Source organism: Urocitellus parryii, chromosome 6, assembly GCF_045843805.1.
Source record: "Urocitellus parryii isolate mUroPar1 chromosome 6, mUroPar1.hap1, whole genome shotgun sequence".
In the NCBI taxonomy this organism is placed as follows: Eukaryota; Metazoa; Chordata; class Mammalia; order Rodentia; family Sciuridae; genus Urocitellus; species Urocitellus parryii.
Window position 1 is genome coordinate 172,736,920 of NC_135536.1, and position 18,910 is coordinate 172,755,829.

Below are 18,910 nucleotides of genomic sequence, written 5' to 3' on the forward strand. Positions count from 1 at the left end.
TCCTGGCACCTCTGGGGAGGAGAGAAGGAGGACCTGGTTCTGGAGGCCCCATGCCCAGGAGCCTTCCTCCTGACCCCAGCTCTGCAGCTCACCTGTGCCCAGGGGTAGCCCGTCACACAGACCACACACACCCTCCACCAGGCCAGACTGCCTCCAGGGTCCCTCATGAGGAATGGCCATGGGTGCCCCTCTCGTAGAAATCGAGGGGTCCAGGCACAGAGCCTGGGTGCTAGAGGAGTCCCCTGGAGCCTCTGCAAGCGCCTGGGGACTCTGACATCAGTCACTTCTGAGCTGGTGCCTAGTTCCCATTTCACAGTCCACCAGCAGGAAGTGCCAGGATCCCACAGCCCTTCCCTCCGGTACTTCCTCTTATTTCACCGAAGACAGATACCGCCTCTTTCCAAGGAGCAGGGAGTCTGGAGCCTCCTCGGACAGGAGGCTCTAGGAGCAGATGATGCCCACCCCTACCTCGCGGCCCCGCCTGCCTCTGGTGCCCCTGCTGCTGCCTCTGCTGCTGGGACTCTCAGGTGAGCACTGGCCACGGGGCAGATGGATCTCTGTTCCAGGGCCTCTTTCCCTGCTGCCCCTTTCTCTTTGAGACACCTCCCTCCGCCAACCCTGCCAGATGCTCATTGATTGGAGGGGTCCCGCCCAGGCCTCCTCCCTCAATGGCAGGTCCCAGCCCCTCCTCTCCTGCACTCCTGACCCCCTCTAAAGGCTTCATGACCCCCATGTGCTTGATGGGCAGGACCCAGTGCCCTTCCAAGGGAGGAGGGAGAGGGATGGCAGCTGACTTCTTGGTCCTGCTGAAGACCATGGCACCCAGGGCTTGCAGGGGACAGGTGGATGGAGAGAGAGGGAGAATCACCAGAACTATACATGGAATGTGGACTGTTAGAAAAAAAAATGGTAAATGGTGCTCTTTAGACCATGTCTCCCAGAATCCCAGCATCTTACAACAACATGATTGATATGAGCCTTTCTCCTGCCTGTCCCCTCCCTTCTTCCCACAGCTGACTCGGGCATGCACAAGGTCCTGGGTTCTAATCCCCAACACCACAAAAAAAATAAATAAAAAAGAGTGACCGAGTTGTGTTTCCTTGTAGGAGTGGCAGGTGAGGAGGAGCCACAGGTGATTCAACCTGTGAAGTCGGTGTCTGTAGCAGCAGGACAGTCAGCCTCTCTGCGGTGCATTGTGACCTCCCTGCTCCCTGTGAGGTCCATTAAGTGGTTCAAGGGCACTGAACGGGACCGGCAGTTGATCTACAGTTTCGAAGAAGGTCACTTCTCTCGGATAACAAGTATGTCAGACGTCACAACGACAAACAACACGGACTTTTCCATCCGCATCAGCAACCTCACCCTCGCAGACGCTGGCACCTACTACTGCTTGATGCTCAGGACAATAAGCGATGGCAACGTGGAAGTGAAGTCTGGACCAGGCACCCTGATACTTGTGCGTAGTAAGTCCAGATCCCTAGAGCTCTAGATAAGTTGTTCCTAGAAAAGTCACAAGCCCTGGGAGCTCAGCCCTCTTTGTTAGCTCTTGTGTCAAGGCTGGGGACAGATGAGGAGGACAGTGGAGGGTCCCGGTGACGGAGCTGAAATATAATCAGAGTCTTGACCTTCTGAATCTTGCCACTCCTAAAGGCTCATGAATAGGTTGCGCTAAAGTACAGGCTCCAGGGCCAGGTAGCCCGGGTTCCACTTTTAGCTCTGCCATTTACAAACTGAAATGAGATTCTTCAATTCTCTATGCCTCATCTGTAGGATAGGTAGGATAGGGATAATAATAGTATCCATCTCAAAGATTTGTTGTAAGGATTATAAATGTCAATGTATTTATGAATATAAAACACTCAGAAGAGTTCCTGCTGCACATTAGTTAGTACATATGATTAGTATTTGGGATATTACAACTAATTAAACTTTAGAATATCATCTTAAAAGCATCAAATCATAGATTCCCGTATGATATAAATGATATAATTACTGAGATTGAAAATTATAAGGATTGCACTTTTTTCATATTCAAGTATTTTTCAAAAAAACAACAAAACAAATAAAACATGTAGGCTTTTCATTTAACAACATTCAGAAATATTTTGGAGTGCCTGCTACATATTCGTCAGTCAGTATAAAACTTAACATCTTTTTCCCTATTTGTTAAATGGTGCTATAAGAAGTATATTCCTCAGATGATGGAGATAACAGTTGCATCATATTCATTTTTTAAAATTTATTCTAATTTGTTACATTTGACAACAGAATGTATTTCAATTCATATTACATATAGAGAGCACAATTTTTCATATCTCTGGTTGTACACAACATAGAGTTACACCATTCATGTCTTCATACATGCATTTAGAGTAATGATGTCCATCTCTTTCTACCATATTTCCTACCCCCATTTCCCCTCCCTTTCCCTCCCTCCCCTTTGCCCTATCTAGAGTTTGTCTATTCCTCCCATGCTCACCCCCCCACTCCCATTATGAGTCAGCATCCTTACATCAGAGAAAACATTTGGATTTGTTTTGGGGGGATTGGCTAACTTCACTTAGCAATATCTTCCCCAACACCATCCATTTACCTGCAAATGCCATGATTTTATTCTCTTTTATTGCTGAGTAATATTCCATTGTGTATAAATGCCACATTTTTTATCCATTCATCTTTTGAAGGGCATCTAGGTTGCTTCCACAGTTTAGCTATTGTGAATTGTGCTGCTATAAACATTGATGTGGCTGTGTCCCTGTAGTATGCTGTTTTTAAGTCCTTTGGGTAGAGACTGAGGAGTGGGATAGCTGGGTCAAATAGTGGTTCCATTCCAAGTTTTCCATCGAATCTCCATACTGCTTTCCAATTTGCAGTCCAACCAGCAATGTATGAGTGTGTCTTTTTTCCCCACATCTTCACCAACACTTATTGTTGTCTGTATTCTTAATAGCTGCCATTCTGACTGCAGTGAGATGAAATATTAGAGTGGTTTTGATTTGCATTTCTCTAATTGTTAGACATGTTAAACATTTTTTCATGTATTTGTTGATTGATTGTATATCCTCTCTGAGAAGTGTCTGTTCAGTAAGGATTGCATATTTTGATGTAGATTGTATATCCCTATATTTCTTAAATTCTTGAATTCTTAAATTTGGGCCTGGCTAAGTCAATTATGGCTGAAGATAAAGCTCGTGAGACTCAAAACAGTATCCACAAAGGCCTGGAAGCAGAGCACTTAGCTCACTCGGCCTTGTTTATGTTGGTAAATTGATAATTATGATATTTTTTAAATGAGTGGAATAATTTAAAGGAATTATAGAAACATATATTCCAACAGAACTTTTTAATCTTTAGGTTCTCAGAACTTAAGGCCATGGATAAAACAAAGAGAATATAGACAGCATTTGAGGACTAAGAAAAGGTCTTATCATTTTTAGGAATTGGAAATTAAAATCCACATTATAAGAAAGTGTTGAGAATGAGATCAGGAGGAGATGACTAAGGGCAGTGTTGAGTACCCAAAGACAAGGGCTACTGCCTGTGCCTTCCAAAGTCTCAGGGAAAAGCATTTCCAACCTCAAATTTACACCCAGCCAATTTACAGAGTTTGCAGGATCACAAAGGATTGCATTTTATGCATCCTTTACACATTTTGAAAATGGGGGTTAAACAAAGCAAAAGTAATGAAGAGAACTAGGAACAGAGAATTGGAGACCCCAAGCTGCCCACCATTCAAGAGGCACAGGGATGGCCCCTGGGCCCTTCCAGAATAGGAGGATTCAAAGAGGTAGACCTGCTAGAGCATTCAAATAGTCTTCAAAGTCATGCCCACCATTTCTAAAGTTGTTTATCACTGTGTTGAACTATTGCCAATGTCTTTAGAAAGAGAAAGCAACCAATAGCATAATAATGATAAAGAAAGTGGGCAAACTCTCTTTACAGATGATGTGGTTTCTGGAAAACTGAATTGAATCAACACTAAGCTATTACAAACAAGATAATGTAGCAAATTATAAAACCAACAAACATAAATCAATAACCTTTATATATACAAACAAAATCCAATTCGAAGATGCCAAGGAAAAGGCGAGAACATATACAATAACAAAATGCTTAGAGGTGACTTCTGCCAAAGCAGCAACAGAGGCTGGATTCACTCTCCCACTAAAGTCTGGGTAAACTGTTGGAAAAAATCATAGACATGACATTGGACATCAGGCAACAGACAGTGATCCCATTGGAAGGGAAATTCATAAGATGAACAGTGAGACTGTCCCCAGGGTACTCCCTGAGAAAGCTTAAAGGCCACCACACAGGAAGGGTGACCTCAGGTAGAACCGGGAGCTCTCCTTGAAAGACCTAGAAGTTCACAGAGGCCAAAGGGTGACTGGAGCTCCAAAAAGCAGCTAGCTGCACAGAGAAAGGACGCCAGAGACCTGTGAAAGGTCCCCTTGAGAACTCAGCAAAAGACTGAAAAGGTTGTTCACATGAGGAAACTACCCAAAGCGAGGGGCAAAATGTTTGAGGAGCTCGTTCAGGCCAAGAATGGTGTCTGTGGCCACCAACCTGAATGAGAAACCTCATAATCCACGGACCACCTGTTAGAACACAGAGAAGCACTCTGTCTCAGTAAAAGGAGAACCATCTGAACTAGACCAAATGACACTGTGCTTCTGCCTCGCAACACTTTCATGTGAGACAGAAAAATAAACTGTCTCCCGTGTAATTTAACCATGTCCCAAAGCGAGCTCAAACCTATTGATAGAAAGGCAAAATACTCGATACCCAATAAAGTCCAATCCACAATGTCTAGCATCCATTAAAAAAATTATCAGGCATGAAAATGGCACAAGAATATGAATTCAAATGAGGAAGATCATTTGAAACCTAGTGAAAAAAGACAAATGATAGAACTAGTCTACAAGGACATTAAAGTGACCATGTGTTATTCTGTATGTTCAAGAAGCTGGTAAGGTAGGTGCAAGGAGAATATGAAAAAAATCCATATTGAGCTGGACACTGGTGCACACACCTGAATTCACAGTGACACAGGAGGGTGAGGCAGAAGGGTCACAACTTCAAGGCCAGCCTTGGCAACTTAGTGAGGCCCTGTCTCAAAATAAAACTTTTTAAAAGGGCTGAGAATGTTGCTCAGTGTTAGAGCACCCTCAAGTTCAATTCCCGTTCCCTCACCATCACCAAAAAAAAAAAGATGGAAAAGTGAAGTTAAATTTTCCTCTAAGGAGTACAAATCAGTGCACAGATGGCATTAAATTTGTGAAGTATTCTACGTTTTCTTTTCAGTTTTGCTAGATGAAAGAGTTCCAGGGATGAATGATAGTGATGGGCACAAAGTCACAGGATTGCACTGACACCACTGGCCACTAAAATGTGGTCAAGATGATACATGTCGCATGTATCTCACCACGATGTTAGAAATGAAGTTAAAGACTTGATCAGACATACAAGAGCTGGGATAATTCATGATTGACAGACTGCACTCTAAGAAAGGTTAAAAGAAATCCTTCAAGCAGAAGTAAAATATTACCAGATGGAAATCTGGATCTATACAAAGTAATAATATACCAGAATCTGATGCAGGGGTGCACACCTGTAGCCCCAGCTACTAGGGAGGCCAAGGCAGGAGAACCACTTGCACCCAGGAGAGCAAGGCCAGCCTGAGCAACTTCAATATAGTGATGTGCCTTTCCCATCTCAGAAAGAAAGATAATAATTTAAAGAGAGCCTCAGAGGTCGTAATAATAAATATAAAGAATTTTTATTAATTTAATTTATTTGAAACATAGCTGTTCAAAAAAAACCATTGCATTTTGGAGCTTATAATATATGTGGAAGTAAAATGTGTGACAAAATAACACAAAGACTAGAAAAAGAGAAGTAGGTATGTGCTCTTATAAGTTCTAAGTGAAGTGGCATCGTATCCCTTGATGGTAAATAATGAAGAGTTGAAAATGTACGCCAGAAATATTAAAACAAACAAAAAAAAACACAACAAAGAATAATAGCTAAGAAATTTAACAAATAAGATAAAAGGAATATTAAAAAACAATCCAAAGACAGTCAGAAAATGAAGTACAGTGGAACACAGGAGACAGAGAACAAACAAAAGATGGTATATTTCAGCCTAGCCACAGAGGGCTGGGGTTGTAGCACTGTCCAGCTTGTGTGAGGTCCTGGGTTCCGTCTTCTGGACTGCAAAATACAAAAGTAAAAAAGAAAAACTCTAGACAGATGTTATTTAATCACCCTAATTAAGATAAAGTAGAGTCCATTACACATTGCCTGCAAAAAGATACAAAAAAATAAATAAATCCCTTTAAAACTATAGCACAACTAGATTTTAAAATGAAAGGATGAGCTGGGTGCATTTTGGCACACCTGTAATCCCAGTATCTCAGGAAGCTGAGGAAGAAGGATTACCTCATCAAAGGCAAGGTGCTAAGCAACTCAGTGAAACCCTGTCTCTAAATAAAATACAAAATAGGGCTGGGGATGTGGCCCAGTGGTAGAGTACCCCTGAGTTCAATCCCCAGTACCCCAAAACTAAATAAATAAAATAATAGAATGAAAAAATATATGCCACATTAACAATATTTTTTTAATCTGAATGCCTACATTGATCTCAAAGTAGATCTAGCATAAATAATTTACCAAGATTCAAGAAGGTTGTTTCATAATGATAAAGTGAGCAATTACAAAAAAAAATACCATTTCTAATGTTCATGCCTCTAATAATAGAGCTTCAAAATACATAGCACCAAAACTTATAGGACCAACAAGTCTAAAATTACATCTGAGGTTTCAATACCCCTCTTTTAAAAATTGACACAGCAGGGCTGGGCACAGAAGTACACACCTGTAATCCCAGCAGCTTTAGAAGCTGAGGCAGGAGGATTGCAAGTTCAAAGCCAGTCTCAGCAAAAGTGAGGCACTAGGCAGGCAACTCAGTGAGACCCTGTCTCTAAATAAAATACAAAAAGGTCTGGGGATGTGGCTCAGTGGCCAAGTGCCCTGGAATTGAATCCCTGGTACCCCCACTCCAAAAAATTTTTTGGTAAAGCAGATAGTCAGGAAATCAATAAGGATGTAGAAGAATTAAACCACAATACACACCAACTTAAATTAACAGATGTTTATAAAACTCTCCATTCCAAAACAGAATAATACAGATTCTTTTCAAGTGCAAAAGCTAGATTGAATTCTGGCTCATTGTTAAGTTTCAGTAAATTTTAAAATGAGTCAAGTCATACAAAGTGTGTGTGTGTGTGTGTGTGTGTGTGTGTGTGTGTGTGTGTGTTTACTACAGTGGAATTAAAGTACTAAAGTGAAAAAGTCTCTGGAAAATTAACATTTGAAAACTATGTACAGTTCTGAATAATATACCATCAAAGAAGAAATCAAAAGGAAAATTAGAAAGTATTTTAAACATTGCCTGCAAAAAAAATATTACCTTAAAACACAGGCACAAATCAATTTAAAAATAGAAAAAATAAAAGCACAAGATACAAATATGTAGAACACAGCCAAAACAGTACTTAGAGAAAAAGTTATAGCCCTAAATTTCTATAATCAAGCAGAAAAAAAGTTTCAATTCGGTGATCCTTAAACTTGGTCAGGGGATAGGGGGAAGAGTGAAATGCAAAATAAGCAGAAGAAAGGAAATAATAAAGAACACAGAAAAAGCAGAAATAAAAAACGGAAAAATATAGAGCAAACTGATGAAGCCAAAAGCTAATTCTTTCAGAAAATTAATAAAATCAATAAACCAAAAGCCACAAAACCAGGAAAAATGAAAGAAGATACAAATTACCAATACCACAGTGAGAGAAATGGCACAGGTACAGACTCCACAAATGTTACAAGTTTGAGGAGGGAACTTCAAATCTCTATTAATAAACTTGAGAACTTAGAACAAATGGACAAATTCTTTAAAAAAGACAGATTACCAAAGGCTCGCTCAGTCTGATTATTAGTGTATCTACTCAACAAATTGAATTTATAGTCTATGCATCCTCCCAAAAACAGTAATCTAGGCTCAGATACTCACTGAGGAATTCTACTGAACATTTAAGAAAAAAACTACTAAGCAATTCTGCACATATTTTTCCATAAAATTGAAAATAGAGTATTGCTTCCCAATCAATCTGTGAGGCCAGCATCACTCTCATACCAACACCAGATCAAGGCATAGGCAAAGAAAACTATGGTCCATATCTCTCATGAACACAAATTATTATAAAGCTGTGATAACCGTACAGCGTGAGACTGACATTAAGATAGACAGTAGATCAATAGAACAGAGTAGAGATTCCAGAAATAGATCCATACGAATATATGGTCAAATGATTTCTGCGGGGAAGATGTATGTCAATTCAGTGGGACGAGGAGGGTCTTCAAGGATGGTGCTGGGTCAGTTGCAGCATTAGTATATGGACCAATGGAACAGAATAGAAAATCCAGAAATGTATCCAGTACCTCCCACCATACACTAAAATAAGTCCCCAATGGATCAGAGATTTAAATGTAAAGTATGAAATTGCAAATGCTAGGAGAAAACATATGTGAGTTCTTTTATAACCTGGAAGTGAGGGGAAACCTGTCTAACTATAATTCGAATTTTTTGTTTTTACAAAAAGAGTGGGGAATGGTAATTCCCATCACATTATACAAACAGAAACTTGTGTATGGATGTGTGCATATAATATTTTGCAACTTTCAGTAAAAGAATCATCCCTGACATACAGAGAGCATCTAAAATTTTAGAAGACAAGCAAATTTATAGGATTCTAGCTGATGAATATGAAAAGACAAGTTATAGAAAATTAGATACATATAAATTAGATACATATAAAAGTATGTTCATCTATCCTTGTATAAAAAGAAATGCAAATTAAAACAACACAGGGACATGGTTTCTCCCCTATCAGCTTGGCCAAAAATCAAAAAGTTTAACAGCATATTCTACAGGAAGCTATAGAGAAACATGTATCCCACATTTTGCTGGTAGGAAGGCAAAATCATATAACCTAGTAAGAGGTGAATTTGCAATATGTAGCAAAATTACATATTACATATACAAAATTACATATTACATATACACATAGCGTACACATATTACACATACATCTCACCTAGTTACATATGACCCTGTGACTCAACAATTCCACATAAATTCAAGATGATTTATGCTTTAGGCTTTTCATCACACTATTTATAAGAGCAAAACCTGAGCTGCTACTAAATAAATCAGGGTTGGGTGACACAGCTGAGCACTACATGGGTTCAGAAGGGCCCGAGGAGGAACTCGGGCCAGCATTTCATTGTGATCCACGGGATATTGTTAGACAGGAGAAGCAACGCATAGGAATTGTGTAGAACACTCCACCTTTTACGATACAACGTCCAAAGCCAAGCATATACATATTTGCTCATACTTTCTAAAAAAGGAACGAACTAAAATATAAATTTAAAATGTCATCTGTAAGGGAGAAAATGAACTGAGTGGAAACCACTAGGGTAGAAACTAGACTTCCATAAGGGTACCTTTAAATTTTGACTTTATAAACATCTGAATGTTTAGGAAAATTAATAAGCAAAATTCAAAATGAAAAAGATCCTAAAAATTTAAATTACTTAATCTAAAATGAAATGAATTAATGTAACTATATATGCATGACTTAACTAGACGAAGATAAACGATTTCAAGGGACTTTTTAAAAGGGTTTACCTAGGCACAGGGGTGCACATCTATCATCTCAGAGACTCTGGAGCCTGAAGCAGGAGCATTGCAAGTTGGAGGCCAGCCTCAGCAACCTAGAGAGGACCTAGGCAACTTAGGGAGGCTCTGTCTCAGAATTAAAAAAGAAGTGAGGCTGGGGATGTGGCTCAGTGGTTGAGTGCCCCTGGGTTCAATCCCTGATGTGCAAAAAAAAAAATGAAGAAAAACAACAGAATTTAGCTTGGGTTCAACTTGAGGCTAGAACTTGAATTCCAGAAATTCCAGTAAGAGTACCCTCAGAAAATAAAGGGTGTGTTATTATCAAGCCCACTACCACTGTCAGCAATGGGCGCTCACTCCCGTTGAGAAACCATAGGAAACAGTACAGAATATTGTACGGAATTCGGTAGGGATGTTGATCTGGTTTGCATTTTTTAAAAATATTTATTTATTTATTTTTATGTGGTGCTGAGGATTGAACCCAGTGCCTCACACATGCTAGGCGAGCGCTCTACCACTGAGCCACAACCCCAGTCCCCGACCTGGTTTTTTTCTACAAGTAAATGCAAACGATAAAAAAAAAAAAAAAAAGGAAGGGAATTCTTTTAGATTAAAAAAAGCTTAAGAGACATCAACCGAATATAACATATGGCTCTTGCTCGGATCCTAATTCAAACAAACCAACTATAAAATTATATTTATGAGACAAGCAGTAAAATCTGAATGCTGATGAATATCAGATGATATGGAGGAACTGTTTTTGAACCTTAATTATGATCATGGTGTTTTGCTTGTTTAAAAAGAATTCTTAACTCAGACTAACATTTTCTTCCTAGTTAGGAATGAAACAAGAGTCTAGCATTTGCTTTAACATAACCCAATGTCATCACTTCCTGGCCTTTTGGCTAAGTGTCTGAGTTTTATCAGTTTAATATCTAAAATGTCCTCGTTCCAAGGACAATGTGGTAAGGGAGACTGGGAACTTGCTGCATCCACTCCACCTCATACTGGTATTAGAGTCCTCCAGGAATGGGGCGCCCCTTGGGGACATTCAAGAAAAAAAACAGCCCAGTGTCTGGCTGACTTCACTAGCGTAATGCCCTCTAAAATTCACCCACGCTGCAGCAAATGGAAAGATCTCCTCTTTTAAGGCTGAATAATCTTCCACTGTGCAGACTCCTATACTACAATTTCCTTCTCCACTCATCCGTTTACAAACCCGTACGTCGTTTTCATGTCTTGGCTCTTGTGAATAATGTTGCCGTGGACATGGGGTGCAGAAAAGTTTAGGAGAGGATGCTTTCATTTCCTTTGGGCATATACCTAGAACAGGAGTTGCTAGGTCATGGCAGCTCTATTTTTATTTTGTTGCCCTTATATGAGGAATCTCTAAAAAAAAAAAAAAAAAACTCAAATACATAGAAACAGAGAGTACAGTGGTGGTTACCAGCAAAAGGCAGTGGGTAAAATGAAAGTCAAAGTAACAAAATATTATTTATATAAAATGGATAAGTCTAGAGATCTAGTGCTCAGCCTGAGGCGTAGTTAATAATATGTTATATACAAAATATTTGCTAAAACAATAGATTTTAGGTGACTTTACCACATACAAAAATGTGACTAAGACAATAAATAAATTATCTTGACTGTAATAAGATAGTTTTATTATGCGTACATACGCCAAGCTATTATGTTGTATGCATTCAGGATATACAATTAAAATAGATAAACTAATAGATGGTAGGAAAAATATAGATGAAACAAGATCTCTATTTTTGATAATTATTGAAGTTCCATGATGAGCGCTTTCTTTTTTTTTGTGTTTAAAATTAATCAACATGAAAAGATTTTTTTTTAATCCAAGCCTGTATACCCCTTTGAAAAAATGTTTGTGCACTCCCCGGTCTATATTTACCCTAAGCTGAAGTCCATTTGAACACTTAGCAAATCCCTAGTAGGAGGAGTTATATCCATTTGGAAAAAAAATCAGGAATGAATTTATTATACCTTCATAGAAACTAAGCAAATAAAAATAATGAGGCCATTAAAAATTCCTGGAAAAACAAAAGGCTGACCAAGAAACGTAATGCTGATGTATTACACAGCCCAGCTGCAGGCGATGCTCCTTGGTCATAATAATATAAATGCTGAATACCGATAAAACAAAAAGTCATGATGTGTCTGAGATAGGAGGATGCACGGGGGTGAAGTGCAGGTGGCCCTTGGAGGGAGATGGCAGAGAGTTAAATTATCTTCTTCCACAATAGTATATAAAACTGAAAAAAATGAGAAATGACAGTGGAAAGATGTTGTTTAAAACAGAAAGAAACACTCAATCGGGTAAAATGGTTAAAAGCATTTGGTCTATAATGTTGACAAGGAAAAGAAATTAAGAGTTCACTGTTTTTCATGCCATGACTTCTACAACTTTTTACAATACGGTTTGTTGACGCAGGGAGGGAGGAGAACAAGGAAATGATGTCCAGGGTCACATCTGGATTTTAAGGTCACCAGGGTCTGGTCCCCAAGCATGGGCTGGGAAAGTTGGGAAGCAAAGTTAGGCCCCTGAGCTGGTTTATAATGAAGAGGAGGGAACTGGAGATGAGAGGTTGGAGTGGGGGAGGCTGGAGTGGGGGAGGCTGGAGAGGGGGAGGCTGGAGTGGGGGAGGCTGGAGTGGGGGAGGCTGGAGTGGGGGAGGCTGGAGGGGGGGTTCAGGCTAGGTGGACCCTGAAGGTGGCCGTGGTGCTAAAGTGCAGCTCACCATCTTCACCTCTCTCTTTCCTCCTCCATCCTCTCTCCTCCTTTGCCCTGATCAAAGCTGAACCCTCCCCTCCAGAGATCTCTGGCCCCTCCGGCAGGGCCAGCCCCGGCCAAGTCCTGAACCTCACCTGCATCTCAAGGGGCTTCTTTCCCAAACACATCCACCTGCAATGGTTCAAAGACGGCAGGGAGCTGCCGGCCTTCCACACCCTGGTCTTCCAGCCTGGAGAGGACCCATCCTACGCCATTGTCAGCACCACCCTGGTGTCCCTAACCTTCTCCTCACTCTACTCCCACGTCACCTGCCAAGTGGCCCACAGTGAGTTGCAGAGCCCCCACAGAAGGCACGTGAACATCTCGCAATTCCTCCAAGGTAAGACCCCCCACCTGCTGGGCCGACCTTTGGTGGCGGCCATGGGCTCCTTCCCTGCATCCTCCCATTCATTCTCCAGGGAACCTCGAGGGAGCTGAGCGTGAGGTTCTTGATGTATCTATCCCCCTCCCACATCAGGGCTTCCTAGTGTCTTTGGGAGGTGGAAATTCATTCATTCATCCAATGTGTTGATTAAGCATCTGCTTTGGGGGTGGCATTATTCTAGATGCTGGGGATTCCATGGCAAGCAGAACAGACCTCGTTCTGTCTCATGAATTCCATCAGCCAAGTCCCAAATGACATGTGCTCTGAGGAGAAAGAACAGATTGCTGCATTGATATAACAGGGAAAATCTAGTTTATTGGAGAAATATCTTTTGGAAGAAGTGATGTTTGAGCCAAGATATGAAAGAGGAAAAGGAATCATCCAAGCAAAGTAGAGTGTTCTAGGAAGAGGAAACAGCTCATGCAAAGGCCCTGTGGTGGGGCAGTGGTGAAGAGTAAGACATGTTTGAGGAACAGAAAGAGACAGGGGTGACTGGGACCTAGTGAAAAGACAGGTGTGTGGAAAAGGAACAGTCTGGAAAGAAAGGAGTGGGGATCAGATTGCTCAGGGCTTCTAAGCCTCAGAAAGGATGTCTCTCCCACTTGGACTCTTAACACCATTGTCCAAACCACCATGCCACCATGGCTCGGCTGCCAGGCCCTGCCTTTGAAATATGCTTCTTCAACCTGCCGCTCCACCCTACCCTGGGCAGGCAGGAGCAGTGCAGGCTGCACCTCCCCTTCTTGTTCTGCCTCTATGAAGAGAAAGGCTGTTGTTCATTTCCTAGGAGCAAAACCCAGGCTGTTGTGTTGAATCAAACTGCAGAATAAGCAATTTCTCCAACTGCTACTCAAGTCCATGCTCTGGCCTGCAAGGGGCCTTTCCCCCAGGGTCTGCTCTCTCCTTAGCGCCTCAGCAACCTCAGCATGGCGAGTCCCACTTACCTCCTGCAAGATGGTGAAATTCCTCCCAGGGGTCCAGTGACCCAGTTTTTCTTCTTTCCAAATCCAGCCATGGAAAACCAAAGATCCCCCATCACCAGCACCATGATCTCCCCAGCACCCTCCCTCCCCATGGAGACAGTCTGTGGTATCCCAATAGACGGAGTTCAGCTCTTTATGTCTCAAATGTCTGCATCCCAAAATAGGAGTCTGTCTGCTTAACCAAGAGATCAGAGTTTTAAATTCTACCCTCCACCTTGAGCACCCCAAAGAAACTCTATGGCTCTTCGTCCTGGTTCCTGCAGACGGGGAAACTGAGGCTGGAAAAGCTAACTTCCTTGCCCAAGGTCACATGACTTTTCAGTGAGCACACTGGAATTTCCAGACTGTTCTCCAGACTGACCCCTCTTCAGAGCCCCGTCCCTCCTGTAAGCACCACCGCTGTGGCCATGCTGAGGAACTCTGCTTCCGGCTCTGCCTCCCCCGGAGAAGCCGATCAGTCATGGTCAGCCTAGAGATGGGCATGAGCCTCTTCTCCCCACGCTCTCTGACACGCAGTTCCTCGGCCTCCCCTGTGGATGAAGGGAGCACATGAACCTGGCTCCCCAGCCCAGAGAACACTCCTTGCCCAAACCATCACTAAATTGTATTATTCCCCCTCAAATCTCCTCTAAAATCCCAGCAACTCAGGAGGCTGAGGCAGGAGGATCACCAGTTCAAAGCCAGCCTCTGCAATTTAGCAAGGCCCTACATAATTTAGCGAGACCCCCCATCTCCAAATAAAAATTGAAACAGGCTAGGGATGTGACTCAGTGGTTAAGTGTCCCTGGTTTCAATTCCTGGTACCAAAAAAAAAAAAAAAATGTCTTTTGAACCCTACATTTCTGTCTACTTCCACTATCTGAATTAATACCCAAGTTCAAGCCGACCATTATCTCTTCTTGGCAATTGCAGTAGCCTCCTAATTAATCTCTTGTACCCACATGCCTTCTGCAGTTCATACACTAACCCTCCAGCAGCCAAAGCCATTTTCTAAAGAAAACCAGGCCATGTCCCTCCTCTGCTTAAAACCCTATAGTGGCTCACCATTGCTCTTCAGAGGGGGCAGGGAAAATCTACTGGGATGCTTACCAGTGATCTTCAAGCATTTTTGCTCATATACCCAAAAATACTTATGGAGGGCTGTGTAGTTTATCATGTATTTTAAAGTTGACACCTAAAATCATTCATCATAAGCTTAAATGATTGCATATGACATAATCCCTGGGAAGTTACATCCATCTGAAAATATTTAATGGAAAAATAATATCCTACTTCCACTATCATCCATTGAAACATAAAGTCTTCTTTAATAATAAGAAATTGTACAGCATTCCTTTCTCTTCCTAAATTTGTGTCTTTATTCTAATTCCACAAAGAACTTTACCCCGTGTATATTTCATATTGGAAAATTTTTTTTCTTGACCACGAAAACATACAGACACATTATCAACCACGAGAATGCAGAGGACTCCAACAAGACTGAAATTAAAAAAAAAAAAAAAAAATTCTTACCACCATAAGGCTCTCGTTGTTCAAAAAGTTCTTTCACGTTGTTTTACATGATCAACTAAAACAATCTAAGAGTCTGACAGGTTTTATAAATAATCATTAAGAGAGCCTTTAGAGATGTGATTGGGGGCGAAGTTCGGGGAGGCGGTGGGAAGTCGGTGATGCTGTGGCCAGGACGGGCTTCCTGCCAGCAGGTTGGTGAACTGTCCTTTTATCCTGGGTCCCAAAGTCTTCAAGCTGAGGGCCATGCACCATAGCTAGGTTGGGGACGTGTGGGACAAAGGTCTTTCTTTTGTGAAGCAAGAGGAAGAAAATTCAGAAACAAAGGAGGTCAGAGAGGAAAGGCCTTGATGTTTACTCTCAGGCCATCAGTTTACAAAGAGTCCTATGGGGCTCAGGGTTTGGAAAGCAATTTAATGAAAACGATCGGGGTCTCTACTCCTTAGAATGCCTTTCAGAGCCTTCAGGGGTGGCCCTCATAAGCACAGCTACTAGAATGGACTGGGAATTGGGCCTCACCTCACCCCTACTCCCCTCCCCCTCGCTCACTTTGGTCTTGTTTCTTGTTTCACTTTGGAACCTGCTGAGCTTCACCCCAGGGCTCTGTCCCTGGTCAAGGGCTGGGGATCTCCCGAGGGCTCCTTCACCCGGGACCTGGCCTTGGTGCTGGCTGCAGGTCTGGGGCCTGGGCTCTCCTTGACACAGGCCTTTCCTTATCATCTTTCCACATGGGCAGGTTTGGGCTTCCTTAGAGCTTGGTGGCTGGGTATGAGGGTGTATCCCGAGAAAGATGGCGCCTGAGCCAGGTGAAAGCCATGTCAACTCTGATGACCCAGCCTGAGGCGTCCCACAGGCCATCTCTGCCACATTCTGCTCATCAGACAGTCACAAAGTCCCACTCTGATTCCAGGGGGAGGAGAAACAGACTCTGTCTCTGATAAGGAGAGCTAAAATTTTGGAAGACCGGGTGGGGCTTGCTGTCACCATTCTTAGAAAATGCAATCTGTGCATAGAGTTAACTCCAAGTATATTATCTTTCCTATGTCTGCCCAAAGATCACATCCTCCAGGATCCTGCCCTAGTCTGCCCACCTCCAGACCAGGTGAGGTGGCCCTATTGTAGGAACCCCTGTGGGAGTCCCATGATTGCTTCCTCCCCACCCGGGTGGGCACTCTGGGAGGCAGAGTGTCTTCCTGGTTTTCTGTTATATTCCAAGAACTGAGCACAAGGCCTAGCAAGGGACAGATGCTCCTTGGGCCTTTTTGCACGAAGAAAGAAAGTAAAAGAAGGCTATTGTTTCAGTTGTCCCCACAGTGTATACCTCAGCACACTACATCCCAGCACTCCAGGTGGCCCTTCTCACCTGCCACGTGCACAGGTTTTACCCTGAAGACATGCACATCACCTGGCTGGAGGGGAACGGGTGCTTCAAGATCTGTGCGGCCTCTGCCCCCACTGAGAACCCAGACGGCACATTCAGCCAAGACAGGCACATCCTGGTCAACGCTTCAGAGCTGGAGAACCCAAGGCTGTTCACCTGCCAGGTGTGGCGGAATGACCAGGTGCTGGTCCAAAAGAGCATGCACCTGAGCGAGTCTGGAGGCCTGCAACTGAACCTGGGTAAGTGGGAGCGGACTCCCTGCACAGTTAAAGGCTCAGACCCACGGTCACACAGGCTGGTTGAGGAACTGACCCTGCTCTACTCACTGTGTGTGAGTGACCTTGGGGAAGTCACTTCACCTTTCTGGAACTCTTCATCTGTAATACGTGAAGGCAATCACAGTATCCTCTTCCGAAGGTGATGTCTTTGGTACCCAAGAGCAGTAAGTGCTGTTTTCACAGCTGCAAGCTGACCACCCACCGATGTGACCAGGTGGGCAAGCTCACGTGAAACCTCCTTCCCCAGTTCCCACCCAAAAGCCATTCAGCTTCAACAGTTACTGAGCACCTAGTAGGTCCTTTGTGTGGGTGTTGTCACTCGGTACAAAGACTTCTCAAGTACGTGTTCCAATGCCCACTTTAAAGATGAGGAAACTGAGGCTGAGAGAGGTGAGGTGACTCCCTCCAAGACCAAGGTGGAGTCTTGGTACCTGGGTCGGGGCAGGGCTGAGCCTGTCTGGGGGTTGAGCAATGGAAGAGGAACCCAGCTCACCCTGACCATCCTGATGTCCTTCTGTCATCAGGTGCCACCGTATTCAGCTATATTCTTCTCCTTGGCTGGAAGTTGTTTCCTCTGATGGCACTTTCTGCCATCTATGTTCTCAGGAGGAGCCTCTCTTCCAGGTAAAGTGGGACCCAGGATAAAGAATGTGATGCCAGGGGAGGGACCCCAGCTAGAGAAGAGAGCCCCCAGGTCCTCCCTGACCTCCCCCACCTTGAAGGGGTATTGAATCTGGGTACTGACCCTGGTCGCTGTGCCCCAGTCCCTCCACCTTCCTCGCTGTCTCTCACCTGTGCTCTGGTCTGGACTGGAAGAGAGTCAGGTGCAGTGGCTCATGCCTGAAATGTCAGCTACTCTGCTCAGGAAGCTGAGGCAGGAGGATTCCAAGTTTGAGGCCAGCCTGGGCAACTTAGCAAGAACTTGTCTCAAAATTTAAAAAAAAACAAATAAATAAGAGAGAAGGGCTGATGTAGCTCGGTAATAAGTGAAAGGAAAGTGACCACAACACTCGGTGCGACCAAGAGAGCTTTATTGCAGTAGGACAAAAGAGGAGAAAAAGAGAGAGAAAGAAAAAAGAGAGGGGAGAGGAAAGAGAAGAGGAGAGATGGAGAGGGAGAGAGCAAGAGAGAGAGAGAACGTGCGCAAGAGAGACAGAGCAAGAGAGAGAGAGAGAGCAAGAGAGAGGGGCCCGGTAGGAGGGAGTTTTTATAGCCCAAGTCTAACCGGGTCTCTGGGTCTGCAAGCTGCCTTGTGGGCACAAGGGGTCGTTGAGTGTTCAGCCTTGAACGGGGGTTGAGTGTTCAGCTTTGACGCAAACAGATGATAAAGGAACAGACAGATGGGGGTTTGAGTGCGTGGGCCATCCTGCAGCTAACATTTGTTCAGCCTGCCCTGCAGATAACATAGTTCAGCCTGTCCTGCACCTAACAATAAGCACACCTGGGTTCAATCTCCAGTACTGTGTGTGTGTATGTGTGTTGCAGGGGGGGGTGGTGTGGAGAGTGTGTTGGTGTGGAGATGAGAAGAACAAGGGTCCTCCTCAGCTTCCTGGTTCCTCTGCAGGTCACAGGCACTGCCAGGACAGGCCACCTGAGGGACATAGGACCTTAGTTCCCTTCTATCTTGTTCAGGAGGACTGCGGGATGCCTGCAGCTGCCACATTGGCCTCTGCCTTATCAGCCTGCTGACAGCTGCCCCTCTCTGGCTCTCCTTCCTCCCTGTCTCCTGCAGGCCCCAGAGAAGGTGAGAACCTGGACCAGGAAGGTCAGCAGTGAGAGGTGGCTTCTCATACCCTCCCCAGGAAGGAAGTTTCTGTGGAGATTCTGGCCTCAAAGTCTAT

At 43.4% G+C, this 18,910-nt stretch overlaps 1 protein-coding gene across 1 annotated transcript; it reads left to right on the forward strand.

Moving 5' to 3' along the window:
• The first annotated feature begins 454 nt into the window (after positions 1-454).
• Positions 455-1,489, forward strand: LOC113192079 (signal-regulatory protein beta-1-like). The gene is made up of 2 exons (XM_026402085.2): positions 455-527; positions 1,107-1,489. The coding sequence occupies exons 1-2, from the start codon at positions 455-457 to the stop codon at positions 1,487-1,489; spliced, it is 456 nt and encodes a 151-aa protein (XP_026257870.2).
• The last annotated feature ends 17,421 nt before the right edge of the window (positions 1,490-18,910 follow it).